Here is a 21,592-nt window from a genome sequence, read left to right as displayed (position 1 = left end):
TTTACCAAACCATTTCGCCATGGAAGCAGTGACACGACTAGTATGTTGCAATATGCGATAGACTCAACATTTGCAAATGTGTCTTACCACCATCGCTGATATGTGTAGGCTTTCTTGTATTATTAAGATACATTTATAACTATCAGGTACATTGGTAAAACATTCCAAAACAGAAGCCTGGGTATATAAGTGTGTGTGCATTTTATTTCCTAACAACACACTAAAACTGTTTATTTCCTATAACACACTAAAACTGCTATAAATCATATACATAAAAAACCATGGTGCTCCAGAAGGATGTTCCAGAAGGAAGACTGTGTACCCCAACTCAGGCATTCAAACCTTTTTGCAGAACCCTACACACAACTGTCTTTGTAAAACACAATTGTAATCATGTCATGTCGAGAACACTGCCATTCAATAAACCAAACTCAAAGCATCGCAATTCTAACACTCTTAACACACAGCTGACGATGTGTAAACACTAACAAGCGTAATTAGGCAACCAGCAATCAGGATGTTGGCATGAACAAAAAGGAACACCGGTAAGCTGTCCTGTGTTTTCGAACACTGGATGATAATGTCAGAGAAGAGAGGTAGAGGTAGGAAAAAAATAAGATGAGGTAGACAAAAGACAGAGCGAGGAACAACCGTGGTCTCTACTGAGATTTGTGACCCTTACTTGACCATGTTCTTGTACATGGTTTGACAATGAGGTAAACTGGGCTAAGGGTACAGCTTGTGCACCGGGGCCTCCCACTCCTCTTTTCATTCTGGTTGGAGCCAGTTTGCGCTGTTCTGTGAAGGGAGTAGTACACACCGGTGCACAAGAGCTTCGGTGACTTGGCAGTTTCTCGCATGGAACAGCTTTCATTTCTCAGAACAAAAATAGATTGACATGTTTCAGAAGGAAGGTATTTTTTCTGGTCATTTTGAGCCTGTAATCCAACCCACAAACGCTGATGCTGAAGATACAGAACTAGGCCAGTTTTATTGCTTCTTTAATCAGCACAACATTTTCCAGCAATTCGAACATAATCGTAAAAGGGTTTTCTAATGATCAATAAGCCATTTTAAATGAGAAACTTGGATTAGCAAACACAACGTACTTTGGGACACAGGAGTTATTTTTGCTGATAATGGGCTTATGTAGATATACCACTGAAATATGTAGATATGCCACTTCCAGGTACAGTCGTCATTTACAACATTAACAATGTCTACACTGTATTTCTGATCAATTTGATGTTATTTTAATGGACAAAAGTTGATTTTGTCCATTAAAATTTCAGAGTGACCCCAAACTTTAGAATGGTAGTGTATTATTTCCAGCATAATGCAATAGGTATTCAGTAGTGTCACTGTAGTTTATGCTTTTGAGGTTGTACATTTTGAGACGTGTGTTTGTACTTTTGAGAAAGTGTAGTATACAACAGTTGTGAAAAACTATAATAAAAGAAAATATGTATTTTACTTGTGTTCAACTTGAAATTGTTAATTGTCAAAATAAAAAAATCTAATATATATTACTTTTGGGCAGTATTGCCCTACCCTCCAAGTATGGCATGAAACATTCAAAGAACCGACTGCACAGGACATAGAAAAGGGCACCAACAGGCCAACAGTGCACTGAGAACCATTAATTCTCTCTGAGGTAAACCCCCTGTCTTCTTCCAGCAGATTGCTAAGCTTAGGCTTCAGCTCCAGCGCAATAAACAGATCAACCGCCAGAACAAAGAGAGAGAGCAGCCAGGGCAACACATCACCACCACATGCCAACCCCAGGTGAGTTATGCCCAGCTATTGCCACCCAGATAACATGACATGGTAGCCTGATACTGGTGGGGTTTCTGTCCCAGTGCAGTCACAGTGGGACTGTTGATAATCACCATACCTTATCAAACCTTGAATAAATATAGTACCTACACTGTTGATAATCACCATATCTTATCAAACCTTGAATAAATATAGTACCTACACTATTGATAATCACCATATCTTATCAAACCTTGAATAAATATAGTACCTACACTGTTGATAATCACCATATCTTATCAAACCTTGAATAAATATTGTCCTTACACTGCTATGAGGTTGGGTTCTCAGCTTTGATTTTAGGGTATTGTCATATCATTTAGAACAACACTTGCATATAATGTCTAAATAAAGCAATCACATTTTTAAATGAGGTTTTATACCCTTTGAAAGCAATGCATGCCTGAATTTTGCGACCCATTGACTCCACCAGAGGCTGAGTGTCTTAACTATAGGTCCTGACTTTGTATCTCCTCGCAGGCGAAGTGAAGTACGCATTGTGAATTATTCCGTATTGGCAAAAACTTTGCTGCTTAAAACTGAAACCTGAAACTGTATACGGTTATATTGCGACGGTTTCTGGCATGGAAAACTTCTTCTTCAGTCTCACTAGCAATTGCTGAATTCTTATGATTATTCCTAGGAAGTTAGTAGATACTAGTAAGCCTATTACTGGCTAATAAGCTGTTAAAACGGCCAGTGGTAAAAGCAATACAGTTCATAGACGCTATTTGTGATGGAGGTGAACTTAAGAAACATTAGTCAGTTTTACACAATCCTCAATGGAGTCTAGGGACTGCTGAAACGTGTAATGCCGTGGTGTAGTGGTTAAAGACTGCCTCTCATGTGGAAGACCTAAGTTTCGAATCTATTGAGAGCAACTACATTTATTAATTATTTCTGGTAGATTCCACAATTCTCTCGTCTTTTCACGATAAAGTTAGTTATCGTTGCCTTTATTGATAGTTATTGTATAAATGTCATTCACAAATGAAAAAATGTACTGTGGGGAGAACAAATATTTGATACACTGCCGATTTTGCAGGTTGTCCTATTTACAAAGCATGTAGAGGTCTGTAATTTTTATCATAGGTACTCTTCAGCTGTGAGGGACGGAATCTAAAACAAAAATCCAGAAAATCACATTGTATGATTTTTAAATAATGAATTTGCATTTTATTGCATGACATAAGTATTTGATCACCTACCAACCAGTGAGAATTCCGGCTCTCACAGACCTGTTAGTTTTTATTTAAGAAGCCCTCCTGTTCTCCACTCATTACCTGTATAAAAGACACCTGTCCACACCCTCAATCAAACAGACTCCAACCTCTCCACAATGGCCAAGACCAGAAAGCTGTGTAAGGATCAGGGATAAAATTGTAGTCCTGCACAAGGCTGGGATGGGCTACAGGACAATAGGCAAGCAGCTTGGTAAGAAGGCAACAACTGTTGGCTGCACCGTATTGAGGGGAGGATGGATGGGGCCATGTGAGATCTTGGCCAACAACCTCCTTCCCTCAGTAAGAGCATTGAAGATGGGTCGTGGCTGGGTCTTCCAGCATGACAACGACCCGAAACACACAGGCCAGTGGCAAAATAGGATTTGTTCAGGATAGACAAAAACCTTGCTGACTACAACCTTGTGTAGATACATTATGGGAAGCCTAAAATGAAACTGTTTACTATATTGTGACTATTTCTGATGAAATTTTGAATTATGTTCCAGGATTTATTCAGGATAGACAAACACTTCGCTGGCTGCACGATTCTCTCATCTTTTCACTTGATGAAAAAGTCTGTTATCGTCACCTATATTGATACAGTAGTTATAGTATCAATGTTATTCACAAATGGCTAATAAGCTGTTAAAACGGCCAGTGGCAAAAGCCATAGAATTCATAGATGCTATTTGTGGTGGAGGTAAACTTAATAAGAAACGTCACTCTGTTTAACACAATATAATGGCATCTAGCGTCATATTACTTGCTAATAAGTTTTTAAAACGGCCAGTGGCAAAAGTCATACAGTTCATAGATACTATTTGTAGTGGAGGAATACTTAATAAGAAACGTTACTCAGTTTAACGCTAGTTAATGGTGACTAACAAAATATTCTAACTTGGCGTGATGTTAATGAGTAAAAATACACATTATATACATTGTCTTCCTTGACTTTCTTTGACATTTCATTGGTCCATGTGTTAGGAGACGCCAATAGCAGATTCCAAAGGCAGAAGCAAAGTGTAAAATCCAGACTTGCACAAAGGATGTAATGAAAACCCCTGACTAACTTGAAAACCCCTGGAACACATTATGCCAGTTTTTCCTGTGTGTGTAAAAGGTGTTGTTATTTCAAAATGGAGGGCAATATGTACACACATACTCTGAAATAAAAGCAAACAATACATGCTTCTCCCTTACAATAATAATTTCAAATCCAGATTTTGGTAGACCATAGACCTGAAAGAAGGCAAAACAAGCTTCAGTGCCCACATATTTATGGACAACACTGTATAATACATACAATAATACATACAACATCATCAGAAGGTTAGTGGCACGGGGTTTAGGTTGCATAGTGGGTGCCAAGCTGTTTCTGTTTGGGCCTGAATGCTTGAGTCCTTTCAAAGCAACAATTTGTTTGAGTGGTAATACAGAGTTAAGACCAGTGTTGGGGGAAACGCATTATAAAGTAACGCGATACAGTAGTCAGACTTCTTTTTAATAGTAACGAGTAATGTAACATGTTAGTTATTTAGTGTAAGTAATCCCTTTCTAGTTAATTTTACAAATAAATAACGCGCTACTCAATATCCCTCAGTGCAACCAACGCAGCTTTACATAGCGTTTCTTTTCTTTTTTCAAGTATGCTGTTATGTTTGGCTGGAATCTCTTGCCTGTTGGACCACCAAAGTTTGATGCCAAATCATCCTCTGTTGGACCACCAAAGTTGATCGCAAATGAACATCTAAATACATGTTCTGTTTCTAAATGTGATTATTCTGAATCATTTCAAAACAGATTTAGTAATTATTCACCTATGAATAATGTAATGCAACATTCATGGATTATGAACCTTATTGCAAAGAGATTTTAAATAGCAAAATTTTCTTTTTTGAGAAGGTTTGTTTATTAGTGGACAAGGCTACAGCTGTTATTTTTATTGTTCACTGCCATGGATCTAAGTAGTATTGAAATCTGTACATCTAGACGGTTGAATAAGCCTGGCCTGAAAATGTAGAGGCACTTGCAGTACAAAATAATAGATTGATTTAAGAGATTCTTTGATTAAAGAACTAAACATGAATATTGTGTCCCGTTATGGTATATTATTATGATAAAGGATTGGTCACTCTTGCTGTATAATGATTAATGATTGATAATGTTATATGCTGGTGACTGACACTGACGATATACCTGACTATATAATTATATAATAACTCATTAAATGTCTGCTTTCTGGGCATAAGTAACACATGAATATAGAATCAAAGGACTTATCTTAAAGTAGCTCAGTAACATAATGCCTTCTTTCTACAGAAAGTAACTAAGTAACATAACTGGTTTACTTTATGGAAACTGTAATTAGTCACTTTTGAAGTAACGTTCCCCAACACTGGTTAAGACGCTCAGGAGTGCTATTATCGAGTTAGTACCTGTTTTCAATGTGTTTCCTGTCATGCAAATGTGGACAGACCACTTATGGTTATATATAGTAAAGAAAAAGACCAATATATTTTATGAATGCTGCATTTGACTTATAGGCCTAGTACTCTGGTCCATGTGTCTCTATTCAGAACAGAAAGCCTGGAAGAGGACATGTGGCAGGGCATATCCAGTACCCAGTACTCATAGTTTTTGTGTGTGGTTAATTTCTTAACAGATATTAAGCAAAGCTAAAAATAAAATGAAAAGTTTGACTTTGTACTATATTTAACATTCACCTGTAGAAGATCACAAACTTTTATCTTTAATCTAATTGAAACCACATTTTGAATCTTAAAATATACTTAAATTATGGAGAGGGCATACAATTAACTAGATTTTAAACGAGAATATTGATTTGTGGAACGTTTCCAAGATCTAAGTTAATTGAATTTAACCCTTGTCTATACATGCTTTACAGACCAAGGTGGTTCCAGTAGTTCTGTCTAATATCCCAGTGCCAAAGTCCCTGATATCCAGAGTGCCTAGCAGTATGGATGGTATCAATCATGAGCTGGAGAATGTGTTCATCACAGAAGACTGGAAACAGGGAATACAGGTGGGCACATACACAACACTCACATAGAAAACATAATACACACATAACACACACACAAATACACAATCAATATGCATGAAACACACACACACACACATAATACTCATTTTACACACATTAAAAACCCACTTACACATTAAAAACCCACTTACATACATACATAACACACGCACATAAAACATATAAACCACAACATACATAACAAACACACAAAACACACACATAATACAGAAAACACACATGTTACACATATACACTACCGGTAAAAGTGAAATGTTACAAAGGTAAGTGGTAAACTGCCAGAGGTTAAAGAAAAACGTTTTTATTACCAAAAACTGTAAAATAATGTAAATGTCAGATTTATAAAAAAAAGGACTTTTTCAGTGAACAAGTAATGGGTTTAACATTGCTTCAGACAACTGGTCTGAAGCAATGGAAGTAAATTAAGCCTTGAAATTTGATGCTCACTATTCCTTTTGTTGATTAATTTAAAACCAGCTGTCTATATAAAAGCAGAGTTGGAACATACTGTGTTATTACACCCTCTCAAGCATTATTTGGACAGTATTGTACTGCAGGAAGTGGGTCTGGCATACCCAAAGCCACAACAGAATCAGAAGACACATTTCTGAGAGTCCACAGCTTGCGTGATAGGCAGCTCACAGGACGACAGCTTCAAACACAGCTTTACACTGGTCAAAGTCAGCAAGTCTCAGTTTCAACTGACCTGCAGGTTTGACAGGTCAAGTGGCAGTAAGAAATATTGCTAAGACAACAAAATAAGAATAAGAGGCTGGCCTGGGCCACGAAGCATTGCCAGTGGAACACTGAAGACTGGAAGAAGGTCTTATGGAGCAGGGAATCATCACATGGGGTTTTTGTATGCCATCGTGTAGGTGAGAGGATGGTTCCTCAGTGACACCAACTGTCAAACACGGAGGAGGTTGATGTTCTGGGGCTCTTTTGCTGGCGATTTGCAAAGGGTGAGTGGGACCCTGAAACAAAATGGCTACCACAGCATGTACCTGCGCCATGCAGTACACTCTGGTGTACACCTATTTTGTCAGGGGTTCAGTCTACATCAAGCTAATGACCCAAAACGTACCACCTGGCAATATCAGAACTACCATACGAGAAAAGAACAAGGTGGTAGGCTTCAAATCATGGAATGGCAAGCACAGTCTCCAGACATAAACCCCATCGAGCTGGTTTGGGATGAACTGGGCAGAAGTAACCTACAAGTGTAACACATTTGTGGGAACTTCTGCAACGGTGTTGGGAACAACTAGGCGAACATTTTTTCATTTCCTTAGTACAATGAATGCCACAAGTGTGTTCGGATGTTATATCTGCAAATAGTGTCTACTTTGATGGGTCAAAAATGTAGATTCAATTTTGGTAAACTTTTTTGTCTCCAATTCTTTATTTGTTCTATGCATTCATCAGAGCTTCAGGAAACTTCTTAATTATTGCCCTAATAGTGGATATGGGTATTTTCCGGTCTGTGCGCCCAGCAGGTGAGTACTAACCAAAACCCACAGTTTCTTGGGACAATTTCTTGGTCTCTCCAGGCTCTTTGTGATGCGTTAAGTTCAACTACCAAGCGTGGAAGACCATGCAGGGTTCCAATCCCAACAAGGCTGACATTCACCCAGGTTGTAATAACGGGGAGATACACCAAAGTACACACTTGTCCATACTAACATGGAGGGAGCCAAAGTCAACACCCACAAGGACAAAGTGACCTCCCGTCTGTTGATACACAAACCCATGTTTCTTCCCATCAAGTGTTGGTCCAATAGTCTCAGGTGAAAATACAGATATAGGAACACCATTAGGGTTTACAGTACCAGTCAAATGTTTGGACATAGCATTCATGTGAAAACTGTAAGTCATTCATGTGAATACTGCAAGTCATTCATGTGAATACTGTAAGTCTTTCATGGCCATACTGTAAGTCATTCATGTGCATACTGTAAGTCATTCATGTGAATACTGGAAGTCATTAATGTGCATACAGTAAGTCATTCACGTGACGGTTGCTTTGCCCTGCTGATCACCATCCCCTCCCACCCCTCACACCTCCCCCCTTGAGGGATCCATCTGACGTAGCCACGTGGTTTGACTCTGCCCAGGGGAGTGCAGAGGCCGGGATACATGGGGAAACACATGGCGTCCAGACAAAACTGGACTAACCCAGTGGAGTTCGCCCTCCACATGTATGCGCGATTCTTCACTTTTTCTTTCCAGGCAGGATATTAAGAGCTGTTCACACACTCACACACGCATACCCACACACAGAGATTTACGACCTGCAGTGCAGCAAGCCTGCCTCAGCTTGGAATCAGCTGCACCATATAAACAGGAACAGTCTGACACAAACTTATTTTTACTGTATGAACCAGTATCTGCAGTGATATTAGCTTTATTGGCCGTACATACTGTAGTGTTTAGGGCCATAGTATTGACATTAATGTATAAATGATGAACAATAACTACTGTTAGAATAATACCGTCCGTCTGTATAACATTCTTATACTTCCCCTTCATCCCTATCTCTATTTTAACCTTTGACCTCTCAGCCTTTGGAAGTGTTGGACGGTCGCCGAGCCCCCTTTCAGCCACATCGCTACAGCATCGGCAGTGATACGCGGGACACGGACACCCAGGCACCCTCTAGTGGTGGGTCCAGCCCCTGGTCTTGCCCTTTCACCCCTGACCCCCTTCCTTCCCCAGAAGGAAGCCCCTGCTTTATAGAAGAGCTCGACAAAGGTACTCTTTTTAGAAAAATAATAATATTAATCTATTTCGCTTCTACAGTGTTTTCATATCAAAAGGAATCTCAGAGCCCTGTCTTAAAAAAAAAAATAAAAATATATATATATATATATATATATATATATATATATATATATATATATATAACATATACACATGTAACCAGTGTCACTGCATCTTACCCCAAATTGTCAGAACACTAGCTACCGTACATAACAGAATAGTTCTGGACTACCGTACAGAAATGTTAAGCTCTAGTGAAACGTTTAGATTTTTTGGAGCCTCAAAAAGTTGAAACAGGCTGAAAACAGATCTGTCCAGAAAGATCTACATAGTTTCATTGAAGGGAGGGGTTTCTCAACAGGGCGTGAATTTTGTTGTTCCCACTCAATGATGACATTTCCACAAACTAAATAAATAAGGGGGTGTAGCTCGGCTGTTCAAATCCAAACGCTTACAGTTGACATGGCCTTCTGTGCTTTTTACACTAATTACTAGCATTGTTAGCTATGTTAAAGAGATGCTTTTCCATCAGATTGGTAGACAGGAAAATAACTGCACCGCAGCTCTCTTCCTACACTGCATCATGCCACTAACCCAGGGGTTCCCAAACTTTTTTGGCTGACGACCCCATTTCGATATAAAAAATTCTCGCAACCCTGACCATGTGAAGAAAAATGATATAATCGTTATTTTTTTATTTGCGGTTATGAGAGTCCGTTAAATGTTCTCCCCCGAATCCATTTTCATATCAGGTGACCTCACATGGGGTCGTGACCCCTAGTTTGGGAACCTCTGCACTAACTCCAAAGAAGCAGAAATATTAATATGACTAGACTAATGTCGTATTAGCTGTAGTTTAATGCACATCATTATTTAACAGTCCTCACTCACTACATGTCTATGGAGACTTAACATTTGGTCAAATCAATATTTGGTTAATTATAAATATCAATATATGTTTTATTAATCACCTCATTGTCTCTGGTACACAGCAGCTCTTCAACAGTCACATTTTCAGACACAAAGCCCAACACTGACCTGACGGAGGTTTTCATTTTGTTTTCAGATGGCGGATGTAGCTCTCCCCTCCCTAAATTTGCCACCTCTCCCAAACCCAACAACAGCTACATGTTCAAACGTGAACCGCCAGAGGGCTGCGAGAGGGTCAAAGTGTTTGAAGAGATGGTGTAAGTCTGGGGGCATGTCACGGTTTCATCATAGATTTTAACCAACCTTGTGTGATGTGACGGAAGAGGTTTTTTCTTTCCTGTTCTCCCCAGGTCTGGTACATCCAAAGGCTTTCCTCTGTTCTCGTGCCCTGACAAAAACAAGGTGAACTTCATCCCCAGGGGCTCGGCCTTCTGTCCAGTCAAACTCCTCTGCTCCTCCATCTACTCCTCGTCCTCCTCCAGCCCTGGTCCCCATGGCAGCACGTGGCCCAATGCCACCCGCATGCCCACTGTGTCTCGTACCTCCTCTGACTGGAGCATGTCTGTTGTCAGCAGGTCAGACACCAGCAAGGAGAACCGCACAGACAGCAACAGTCCAGATACAGGCCCTAACGTAGAAACAGATCAACTGACAAGCACAGACGTCATATCAGACGGCCTGTCTACAGATCCCTGTTCCACTACACACGTCCTCCTCACCAGCTAGTCCTCAGGTACGGTTCAGTAGCTGACCATCAGTCTGGTCAAAGTGGCCATGAGTTGGAAAAACAGCACAAATAGATGTAGGAGCAGGTTCGCTGAGCAGGTTTTCCTTAAAATAACCTTACCCAGTAAGGAGGGCCTGTCTTCGCTGTCCATCTCTAGCCTAGCCTTCTCGTCTGCACAGTTTTGCAGGGAGCACCCTCTGGAGAGACATTATCTTTTCAAAGGGTCCGTTTGACTGTTTAATGTGTTGTGTTTTGTAGCAAGCAGCTTTATCAAAATAATTTCAAGAAGAATAGGAGGAACAAACATTTAATGAAAGAGAATGATGCAGAGAATGTTTAGCATTTTTTGTTTATCTCACCAGCTTATTTAGCTGTTCTGTATTGCTAGCTGATATTACAGTATGGATGGTTAAGCTTTTAATGAAAGACAAATACCATGCCTGTTTATATTGCAATCCCAATTGGGAGCTATTGTAGTTACAATACAATGCTCCACTGTTCCCCTGATATTTACACCTAATTGAGGTGTCAATCCAGGTAAACTCTTTACTAAAAGCTAAAAACCATCTGAAAGTGACCAAACAGCCAGCTCCTAAGCACAATGTCCCCACACTTAGCCCTGCTTCAGATCCCCTTGGAGTGTTGATGAACTCAGGTCATCTGGAATGTACTATCCCTCAGGCGACATTGCCTTTATTCATTCATGTCATTATTCCTAAAACATTCCATAGACTTTCAACAAGTTCATATTTCATTTTACTTATTCCAATCTTTCAACACCAAATGTTACAGAATTGTTATTGTTAGACTATGATTACCTGGTGTACAGGTACGTTCAGTAACGGTAGTAGGGCTACCAGATACATTCCAGAAGTTCTTATATTGTAGCTCCAAGATATCGGTATATAAAATGCTGAAACTTTATGGAAAATTAAATAAAACATTTGCAAAGAATATCGAACATTTTATGTGCACAAAAACAAGGGTGAATGTAACATTTTTGGTCAATCAAAAAAGGACTTAATTCTGTGAATGTGTAACTTAGCATTGAGGCTGTAGTTTTTGTCAAAATAAAGGAAACAACCACATACATGTTCATAATAGGCCTTGGGCCTAGGCATTGTGAAACATTGATTTGTTTAGTCTTCATTACTGAAGCTACTGAGAAACAGGGCCCCAGTAATCACTTTTTCAAAGTCATTGAGATCTGTTCTAGATACAGTATGGTGGCCAGCCCAGCATTGTCATTCATAACCCTTAGCATGATGTCCCTCAGTGTTTTCACTATTTTTGCAAGGTATGTTTTCAAAGCAAGATTAATCGCACTTATAATAGATTACACACTAATAATAGTAATACTAATAAAATGTCAGATTCAGAGATTGTAAGCGTAGCTACAGGAAGAGTAGCTTCTGCTTTTTCCAGAGTGAATGTGGATCCCCAAAAATGTATCAAGTAAAATGAAGAATGTAACTGTGTACAAAGGTAGGGCTTAAATAAACATCTGTCCCAGATTGCAGAATTTACACATGAGCTTTTTTTCTCCAAATGGTTAAATCAACTCATAGATTGGTCTTTGGTTCAGTTTCATGACCTCCAACTACTAGCAGGCTAACCTCCTCACAGATTTAAGTTCACTGGTCAGAATTAGAACTGTGTGGAAACAGGTTGAACATTGTAAATAAAGACACTGTGTAAATGTTGACAGGTTTGAATGAACCCCAGCAGTTTTTGTTGTTGTTTTATCTACCCTTAGATCATTTATGTTACAACCACTTCGCAATAATATTATTAAAAAATAAAGGTATTCTTTTTCATATGTAAACTGGCAAACAAATATATGCAACACAAACCACTCAGAAATTGATATTTTATCAGTAAAGAACATCTCATGACTAGTTCATATTAACATCAAGGTTTGCCATGTTTGGCACTAATATTTCATGCATGTGTATTCTGTTTTCTATTTAGACGTTGTGTGTTTTTACAATAAAATGGGGAGGAAAATCACTGTCTTTATTCTTTCAAAGAGAAGTAATGCCACATATGTTGGATATTAGCTGTGCTTAATTTGTAAATTGGGAGGTCCAAACAAATTGGGGAGAGTCTGAGAGATGGGTCCGGTGCATATAGAGGTACTACAAACATTAACTGCAGATGTCTACTGGTCATTGTTTCTTATTTCTATGCTAGTAGTTCCAGTAAAAAAATCTTAATTTCCCCTTTAAGATGAAGTCATGAAGAACAGTATTCTCTGGAACTTGTAAGTTAACGAGAAATACAAGTTGCAACATCGAAAGCCGACAATACATTTAAAAAAATACAATAATAAAATAAACAGGTCTTTAATGCAAATGATGGCAATCATTTATTTATAATAGGTTGTAGTTTAATTTTGCAAAACACACAATTAACTGACAGAATCCAAATGCACACATTTCATCAGCTATACATAATACATTAACATTATTTAATAACCTTGTTTAAATGCTTTTAACCAGTCAGCAACTATGGCACATTTATTTATTTATGCAGCATTTCATTATTTATTGGAAAAAAAAATATTGATCCCCAAAAGGGATATTTTTAATAAGGGTTAGAATGTGCTTTATGCACATTTTATACTACACAGGTTTCTCTGCAAGCAAAATAATAGTTTGTACCTGAAAGTGCAGCTAGTTAATCATCACACCTCAGCCAGGATTCAACGTAAGGCATATTATAGGGCATTGCACTATAACAGACTTCATTTTAATGTATGTTTGTGGTCATATGCAAAGTTTACTATGTATATGATTCCTTTGAATATCTAAGACAATGCATTAAAAAGGTGCATTGTCAGCTGTCCGGTGTGTTGCTAACACACCGTTTGTGTGATCTGAATCCCAGCCCCCAATCTCAATTAATACATTTTTAGATAAAAAATAATAAAACTACATTCACACAGATAGATATGGAATACACAAAACATGCAATATATGTATGATCTATCAGCAACAACAGATAATGATTTCAACCGTTTGTATACTGATTTTCCTATTAATGAATCCTCATCCTTTTCAGAAAGCTTGCAAGTGTAACTACAAACATCCTTTGGTTTAAAGCGTCTACCTTCTCTGACAACATTAACTTACAAACACTGATACATCACATCAAACTCCTCATGGTGAATGACATCGGTCATCTTTTGGCATTTATGATTTCAAGGTCAATCTTATAATACCATTGAACACATGTACTGTAAATGCACAAACTGCTGTTCCTGGGTCAAGTTGTGGAATGACCCGAGAACAGCTGACATTAAGATGTAACCATAGACTTGTGCAATATGTTATCTGATAGCATCCTGCTGTAGGCATGGAGGAGGTCCCAGTCTATGCATTGTGAAGCTCTTGTTCCTGGTCACTCCTACCCACTGCGTCTGGGTTCGACAGAGGATCCAGGTCGGCAAACAGGTTAAACCAGGCTGAGAGGTCTCTGGAGGTCTCCAGTTTCTCTGCAAAATTGGAACCAGGGGCAAAGCATCTCACACAGTAAACCTGGATGTTGAACAGCAATGTCATGTTTAATACAGGAATCAATCGGACTCAGGCTTTGCTATTCGTGGAAATATGGGTAAACCACAAGTTCTCTGAAAGCACTCATAAACACAGGTCCTTTGCAGGAAAGCTTTTTTTTATGAGGCAAACCCTTTCTTTCAAATCTTTTCATATGTTTTACTCATTTGGCCCAATCCTACCTCTCCCCACTGCTGGCCTAGAGGGGTTCTGATTGGCTCCAGATGATTGTTCTGTTGCCTGGGAGATGGGCTGTGGAATGCTTGTGGTCCAATCTGGAAGGGAGATGCACATTTAGATCTATCTTGGGGGGATACTTAACACATCTTTGCTGCAGCGTAGAGCCAAAACATTTTATTTTCACACAGACCTTTTAAAAGGAACTGACTTTGTATAGTAGACAATACTATTGCAATTATCAAACTAACATGCATTGATTTAGTAATGAAAGGCGAATTCCCATTGTCTATGAACATGAATCACTATCAACTGAAAGACATTGGTACATTTTAAACGTTCGGTAGATCCAGATGAGATTTCTATTCAAATATAATATTTAAATGTTAATTTTTTTCACTTCACTTGTACATTCTGCATATAGACACAAACACAAAAACAGATGAGGAGCTAGTAATTTCAAGCCAGACAGAATGGAAAGAGATTGTTGCATACCCACAGCTAATTGCCAATTTTACTTATAAAACAGTGTTTTTCACACGTCATTTGGGGACCATTTCTCTCTGGCATGGTGGAAAAAACATTGAGAAGCTATCAAGGCCATAATTATGTCATTTCTGGCCTTATTCATAAAAGCTAACCAAGCAGTGTTACATTTTATTTCACTAATGGTACAAGTTCAAATTCAACTATTGCATGCTTCATACTCTGGCTGGGGATTTCTTTCATTTACACTAGGAGTATCACTTACATGCTTTCTCTCCACATAATCCTGTGTTTTGGAAGAACTACGCATGGAGCCAACGCATGGTTTGTTTTTCACTAAACAACAATGCAACCTGACCAAGGAAAAATGAATGAATCAACATTCCTAATATCTATTGTATGTCATAATCTGGGCGGATCGAATCCTGATTGCCGTGGTATATGAGACCAGATATCATGGGTATGACATCACTTTTTATTGTTCTATTTGTATAGATAACTGCTTTAGCAACACAGGATCTCTGGTTTGGGGTATATTGGTGATACATGTTCTATTCGTAGGCACTATGAATTTCGGAGTGCCTGGATAGAGCACTTAGCCGTGGTATATTGGCCACTTACCACACCCCCTAGTGCCTTATTGCTAAAGTACATCCACTGGTTTTATCTATTGCCTTTGACCTCTGACCTGAGAGAGAGGACTGGAGGTTGTTCTTGTTCTGATCCAGTAGGTGAGATGGGAGGAAGAAGGAGGAGTCCTCTTCATGCTGGGTTACCACTGGGCCTCCTTTACTTGTTGCTCCGCTCCCCTGGTCCCCGTCACCAAACACCTCCTGCCACTCCCTTGAGAATTCGCCTTCATCCAGAGACATGCTGCCCAGAATCTCATTCAGCAAGGCCATGCTGTCCCTTTCCCCACCTTCCTCCTGCTCCTGACAAGAGAAGACTGAAAGGAGATCCTCAGGCCCTGGAAGAAGTGTTTTATTGAGAGGTGGGAAATGGCAAAAAGTTACGTAGTGGATATTAGCTGGTTAATATGGATAATATGAAAGATATAACCTTGAGACAAATAATGAATACATTTAAATAAAAACTTCATTACCTGTCATTTGTCTGTTGAGGTCAATGTCTTCAAAAAATTGTCCAAAAGGTGTCTTGCCAACTGCACATGATGAAATAGTATGTACCACAATGTGCATAGTAGCGTAACAAAAATGATCAGGTCATTTTATTTGCATAATTATTTGTGTTTTACAAAATTAAATATTCAGGAAGTACTGTAGATAGACATTTACCTTTATTGGACTCCTCATTGGGATCTATTGAGATAAGTCTACAGTATGGATAAAAATAATACTGTTATTTAGTGTTCAGCACACTTCATTAAATAGGATGTATTTGGTTTAAAGTATTGAGTAGCCTGCTCTAAGCCTTTATATGAATTTTGTCACATATGGATTTCCACTTACTGGCCATCTGCAGTCTGAGTAGTCTCAGAATCTGTCTTTGCTTTGATTTTCTTCTTCCCCTTTTTCTTTGATCCCTGAGATGACAGTTTATCCATGGGGTCTTGTAGGTTCTGGAAGTAGAAATATACTGACAATGTCAAAAGATATGACACTGACAAAGACAAGTTGTTCTTGTGTCCTAAAGTCCTGATGAATCAGATACGACTGATATGACAGAGGCCTCCCTCACCTTCAGGGTGGAGAACTCATAATGCTGGCACCCCTTAAAACTCTCATGAATGGCAGCCATAGTGTGAGATGTCTTTTCCCAGAAGTGCAACAGTGTGGTCTGAAATACAAAGATACAAATAAGCCCAACTTGAAAAAACTTTATCGTTTTGTACACACAATACTCCTTGATATTCTGGTGTACCTGATATGTCGTTAAAACATGGGAGAGCAGATTGCATCGACTGGCTCCTAATAAATCGACTTTCTGGCAGACATCATTCTTCAGTTTGTCAAAGCTTGTTTTAGTGCTGCGAACCTGGACTTGAACCTGAGATGGAGAGGAAAAGTGCTGAACTCAAGACAAGACTTCTACAATAGGCTCATAGCCTACTGCATGGAACTGTCAGATATGAGATACATAGATCCCTGAATAACAGACTTGGGCAAGAAAAAGAGTTAACCGGTTTATTTGAGTTCACTCAAGGCAGTCTAATGGACAGTTGTTTATACAGAATTTTAACTAAAAACAATTTTGTATACTGGCCTATGCAAGTAATGAATACAGAATAAAGTGTGTATATGATGGCTGCCAAATATCTGAACAAGGCCCAAAAACTACAAGTTTGTTGAATTAGTCTAAATACACTACTGTTCAAAGGTTTGGGGTCACTCAGAAATGTCCTTGTTTTTGAAGGAAAAGCAATTTTTTGTCCATTAAAATAAGTTCAAATTGATCAGAAGTACAGTGTAGACATTGTTAATGTTGTAAATGACTATTGTAGCTGGAAACTGCAGATTTTTCATGGAATATCTACATAGACACTGGACAGAGGAAGAACTTTGCCTAGAAGGCCTGTGTTGTTTTGCCCATCTTAATGTTTTAATTTTATTGGCCAGTCTGAGATACTGCTTTTTATTTGCAACTCTGCCTAGAAGGCCAACTTCCTGGGGTCGCCTCTTCACAGTTGACGTTGAGACTAGTATTTTGCGGGTACCATTTAATGAAAGCTGCCAGTTGAGGACCATGGTGGCGTCTGTTTCTGAAACTAGACACTCTAATGTATGTCCTCTTAGTGGTGCCCAGGGGCCTCCCACTCCTCTTTATATTCTGGTTAGAGCCAATCTGTGCTGTTCTGTGAAGGGAGTAGTCTACATTATGTTGATCCAATATAACTTACCAATAGATTGGACTACTATACTAGGCAGTGCATTGCAAAAGTATTCAGACACCTTCACTTTTTCCATATTTTGTTATATTACAGACATGTTAAAATTTATTAAATTGATTTCATTCCAAAGAAATCTATACAAAATCTCATTTGCATCAGAATCTTGAATCCGTATGGTCAAACTGATTATTTTTTTAATATAAATTACACTATCTAGTGTTAAATAATCTAACACGATCCATTTTCAATATAATTCTATACTTTTAACTCTCTCTGAAATTAAACAGGTACAAATGCTTAATACATTTCATTCATAACCTTTTAAAAGTCCTAATCCAGTGATTGAGAGTCATTTAAACAGATATCCTAACCTTGCGGAATTTCTCCATCTGTTTGTGTGTGTCTGGATCAAGCTCCTGGGAAACATCCTTCATCCAGAGCAGAGCTCCACGATATTCCGTCCTGGATTGTTCCATTCGGTTTACAGTTAGCCAGGTGTCAGAGATAGCCCGGTAGCGGAATGTCTCCACCTCTTGGTAAAGGCGACACAAAGGACTGCGAAGAGCTAGCCTTTGAAGGGGGAGACCAAGATTTGTCAACAACAGAGAAAAACTCTCATTCAAATGATGTATGGTCAGTGACTGACTGACTGACTGACTGATTGACTGGAGAACAAGGAGCTAGAAAATAGAGACACTGAGCAAGTGAATGATTGTTCACTGTTTTCTACTGTATCTTCATGACATGTTGTCATTAATGCCTTGAAAGTGAGAACTGGTTCTTAAGTAACTTAGCTAGGTAAATGGAAAAAAAAAAAGATGGAGCAGAAAAGTGAGAAGACAAAAGCCTAGGAGGTTTCAACTTACTGAAAGGACAGGGAAACCATAGCATATTGCCATAAGAAGCAGAGAAACAAACTATTGCGATTATGAGTAATCTGTTTCTATTCAAATATTGAGTTTACTGTGTTGATACAGTCCAGTACAGGCCTATGCCTGTCAGAACACAAAGCTGTCACTGTACACTATTTTCTTTTTCTCTTTGTCTCTCTACAAATAGCAGGCTCCTAGCTTGTCCCTGGTTTACATTTAGAGCCAGCTGATGCAACTTACTGTCTCATGACTGATTCCTGTCTCTCAAAACAATTGGTCGGTATGTCTGTCTGTCTGTCTATGCTCTGATGTTGTGGTCCAGGTACATACCTCTGCTGTGAGGAGAAGCAGAGAGCCTTTCCAGTAGCCTGCATGATCTTCCCGGCCCTTGTCCTGTCCTGGGAGCCCTGAGAGCGCAGGAACCGGCCCAACTCATTCTCCTCCTGGGACAGAACTGAATAGGAAGATATAACCACACAGTCAGAGGATTAAACAGGGTTTAGTTTTACTTTTATTTTAGGTCTCTTACTGCAAAGACCTGTCCTGTGTTACAGTGAAGAACCATACAGATATAAAAGAAGTTATGAAAAACATCACACTGAACTAAAAATGTAATTTGTCATTTGAAGAGGCACCAACCCTTTAAGCTGAAGATGACTCTGCAAGATGTTCCATGAGTGAGGGGCAAAGCAGCCAAAGTTATTTTACCCAACTCAGAATGAGCCCGTCACATTTCTAAGACTAACCCCTCAGGAGATTTTTCTTTAAAATTTTGGGGTAAGATGGTTTGGAGGTTTTTGCACAATACAGCCCTATAAATAGACATAAACAAAATGTTTATGGATGGAAAGTGGACTCACAGCAGATTCTTCTCTGGTACTGCTCAATCACCTTCAGTAGTTCCATGCACGTTCGCTGGACAGAGTGAAACACCTACAATGACATGGAAACATATATTTCTACACAGTCATAGCAACAAAAAAAATAATCACATTAATTTAGCTGGTTTCCCTAAATGTATCTACCTGGATTTTACCAATTAGATATGATTCAATACATAGAAATGGAATTAAATAGACTTGAATTAATCATTAACTTAAACGGCATCTTGAATTCTATTCCTTTTTAATTTAATCCTATTCCATAAATTATATATTCCAGTAGGAAATAAACGGTCCCCATGTCTGTTAGAAATGGTGCAACAGTGATAATGTATCCCTAACAGAGTAACAAAACAAAGGTCATTTTCTAGATCTGTGAAGTTGACCTCCAGCTTTCCATCCAGGTCTGCGTCTGATGCCACCACATGTTCATCCTCTTTCTTTCCGGTGACCTTGATGATTTTCTGTTTGGTTTTCCAGTACTTCTGCTGAAACTTGTTCACCACAGATGAGTCTTGGCTTTCGATAAAGCGATCTAAATACTCCCGGGAGTACCCGCCACTGCAATGGTCAAAATCGTGTTACTTTATTTAGTCATATAAATAAAAAAAAACAAATAAATTTTTTATGTCAATTGAATGAATGCCGAAAATCTGTTGAAAAGTGAACTCACTAATTTCTTTTCTCCATTGTCCCAGATTACCTGTAACATAGGTTACGTAAAGTTATGTAAAGGCTTTGCAAGGCAAATTGAACTCCCTTTACATGTGGTAGATGAGTGTGGAGCCATACTGTCTTTACCTGGCCCATTGGTTCTGGTCAAATATTAACCAACTATAGCAGCTGTGAAAATACATGTGGCATCCAACCCCCTTGGAAAGATTCAGTTTGTACCACCTGTTAGGCTAAGTGGACAATAATGGGCAGTGTTTGTTAATAGCACAATCCTTCATTCACGGCAATGTTTCATTCACTACCCTTATGTTTTTGTAAACATATTGATAAAAAGGTATAAAAATATAATGGAGGACTATTCTGTCGCTGAATAGACTTAAAACAACACCAACCATACACTTGCATGTTTTCTACAATAACATTTTACAAAAGGAAACAATAATAGGTTCAGGTCAACCTATCTTGCTAGTCTGTGTGCTATACAGTGAAGACCAGAAAGGGCCTGTCAAAACGCTGTCACGATTCGGCAGCCCCAGATAATATGGTCATGATAAGTCGACTGGTTAACACTTCTCCCTAAAAGAGTGCAAACCCACCTTGTTTAACGTATAATCATCACACAGCCAAGGTAGCGCTAAAACAGACGATTTTGTTTACGCAAGTAGGCTATATTGCTTCTGAATGCTGCAACGTCCGGCTTTATTGAGCCGCCGCACCTGAATAAACACAATAAGGCTTCATAGCATCAACGTATGGAAATCGGTGTGCCCTCTATAGCTGTAAAACATAACACTTGACCATTATTCTACATTGAAAATCAAACTCACATACCTTGCTGCTTTGATAAGCTATACAATTTAGCTATAGCCAACGTCCATACATTTCCACTATTATTGGCAGTATAACATAACCAGCTGCTCATTCTGTAGTTCCATGCGCAGAATAATCAATGACGTCAGGCAACAACGCACCAGCTCTCACGTAGCTCGTATTAAAAAAAGGCGCATTCGCGTTTGAGGGTCAGATAGGTACGCATGAATGACACTTGTCATCACATACATTTATTTGAAAATGAATATCACATTTTAAAGCCAACTATCACTAATTTGAAATAGAGAATAAAACATAAAAAAAATATTATATATGCATTTGCGGTGAAAACATCGCGCATATATTCAAATAAATGGATATCTGCATTAGCAGATTTGTAATCCTGGGGACCCAAATAGAGACACATTTTTGGCTTAGCAACACAACTCAGGACCAGTGACTTAATGTTGGCTATCATGGAAATGAATAGAGTCTATAGCTTGGTAACACCTATCACCATTGGGTGGCAGCAAAACATCAAGGAATGAAGTGTCCCTTTCCTTTTGAAGTGCTGACTGAGTGCTGTCTAAGTCCTTTTAGGATAGAGTTCCGTTCCAACAAAACTCCTTGCATTGTATACTACTTGTCTCATTAATTCAATGATTCTGTTATAATCAATAAACAGCTGTTGAAGCCTACAGGTTAACATATTCGTACATAGTAGGCCTACCAAACGCTTGCTGATGACTGAACCAATTAACATGTTT

At 38.8% G+C, this 21,592-nt stretch overlaps 2 protein-coding genes across 9 annotated transcripts in view; one reads left to right on the top strand and one right to left on the bottom strand.

The window, feature by feature from the left end:
* The window catches only part of LOC105021887 (glucocorticoid-induced transcript 1 protein), a 37,042-nt gene extending 24,804 nt beyond the window's left edge, over positions 1–12,238 (top strand). For 2 of the 3 annotated variants that reach the window (XM_010889878.3, XM_020041469.2), the window contains exons 5-9: positions 1,678–1,785; positions 5,944–6,081; positions 8,664–8,853; positions 9,929–10,049; positions 10,143–12,238. In XM_010889878.3, coding sequence (XP_010888180.2) covers positions 1,678–1,785; positions 5,944–6,081; positions 8,664–8,853; positions 9,929–10,049; positions 10,143–10,518 — 933 coding nt within the window. In that variant the 3' untranslated portion in view covers positions 10,519–12,238. The remainder of the gene's footprint in view (positions 1–1,677; positions 1,786–5,943; positions 6,082–8,663; positions 8,854–9,928; positions 10,050–10,142) is intronic. The other variant, XM_010889879.3, reaches the window with a different exon arrangement.
* A 634-nt stretch (positions 12,239–12,872) lies between these two features.
* ica1 (islet cell autoantigen 1) lies at positions 12,873–21,010 on the bottom strand. 6 transcript variants are annotated; one of them, XM_010889882.5, is made up of 14 exons: positions 20,142–21,008; positions 20,014–20,043; positions 19,727–19,901; positions 19,320–19,392; positions 18,790–18,913; positions 17,959–18,157; positions 16,621–16,746; positions 16,438–16,536; positions 16,209–16,318; positions 16,035–16,072; positions 15,842–15,901; positions 15,428–15,706; positions 14,259–14,351; positions 12,874–14,015 (listed from the first exon to the last, which is right to left on the bottom strand). In XM_010889882.5, exons 2-14 carry the CDS (start codon positions 20,028–20,030, stop codon positions 13,894–13,896), a joined length of 1,515 nt encoding a protein of 504 aa, XP_010888184.2. In that variant the 5' UTR covers positions 20,031–20,043; positions 20,142–21,008; the 3' UTR covers positions 12,874–13,893. The 6 variants fall into 6 exon arrangements, with proteins under 6 accessions (XP_010888189.2, XP_010888184.2, XP_019896298.2 ...); XM_020040739.3 differs by having other exon boundaries at positions 20,612–21,008; XM_020040738.3 differs by having other exon boundaries at positions 20,014–20,731; positions 20,847–21,008.
* Between the last annotated feature and the right edge of the window lie 582 nt (positions 21,011–21,592).

The sequence above is a fragment of the Esox lucius genome, chromosome 20, assembly GCF_011004845.1.
Source record: "Esox lucius isolate fEsoLuc1 chromosome 20, fEsoLuc1.pri, whole genome shotgun sequence".
Lineage (NCBI taxonomy): Eukaryota > Metazoa > Chordata > Actinopteri > Esociformes > Esocidae > Esox > Esox lucius.
Note: the sequence above shows the minus strand (reverse complement) of the source record. Positions and strands in the feature narration are given on the sequence as shown.

Excerpts from the sequence above, each read along its gene's own strand:
- ica1 (XM_010889882.5), bottom strand. Across the intron at positions 16,073-16,208 it reads ACTCAGACTGCAGATGGCCA|ACTTATCTCAATAGATCCCA; the intron begins GTAAGTGGAAAT and ends TCCATACTGTAG. Across the intron at positions 15,707-15,841 it reads CCTCAACAGACAAATGACAG|GGCCTGAGGATCTCCTTTCA; the intron begins GTAATGAAGTTT and ends CACTTCTTCCAG.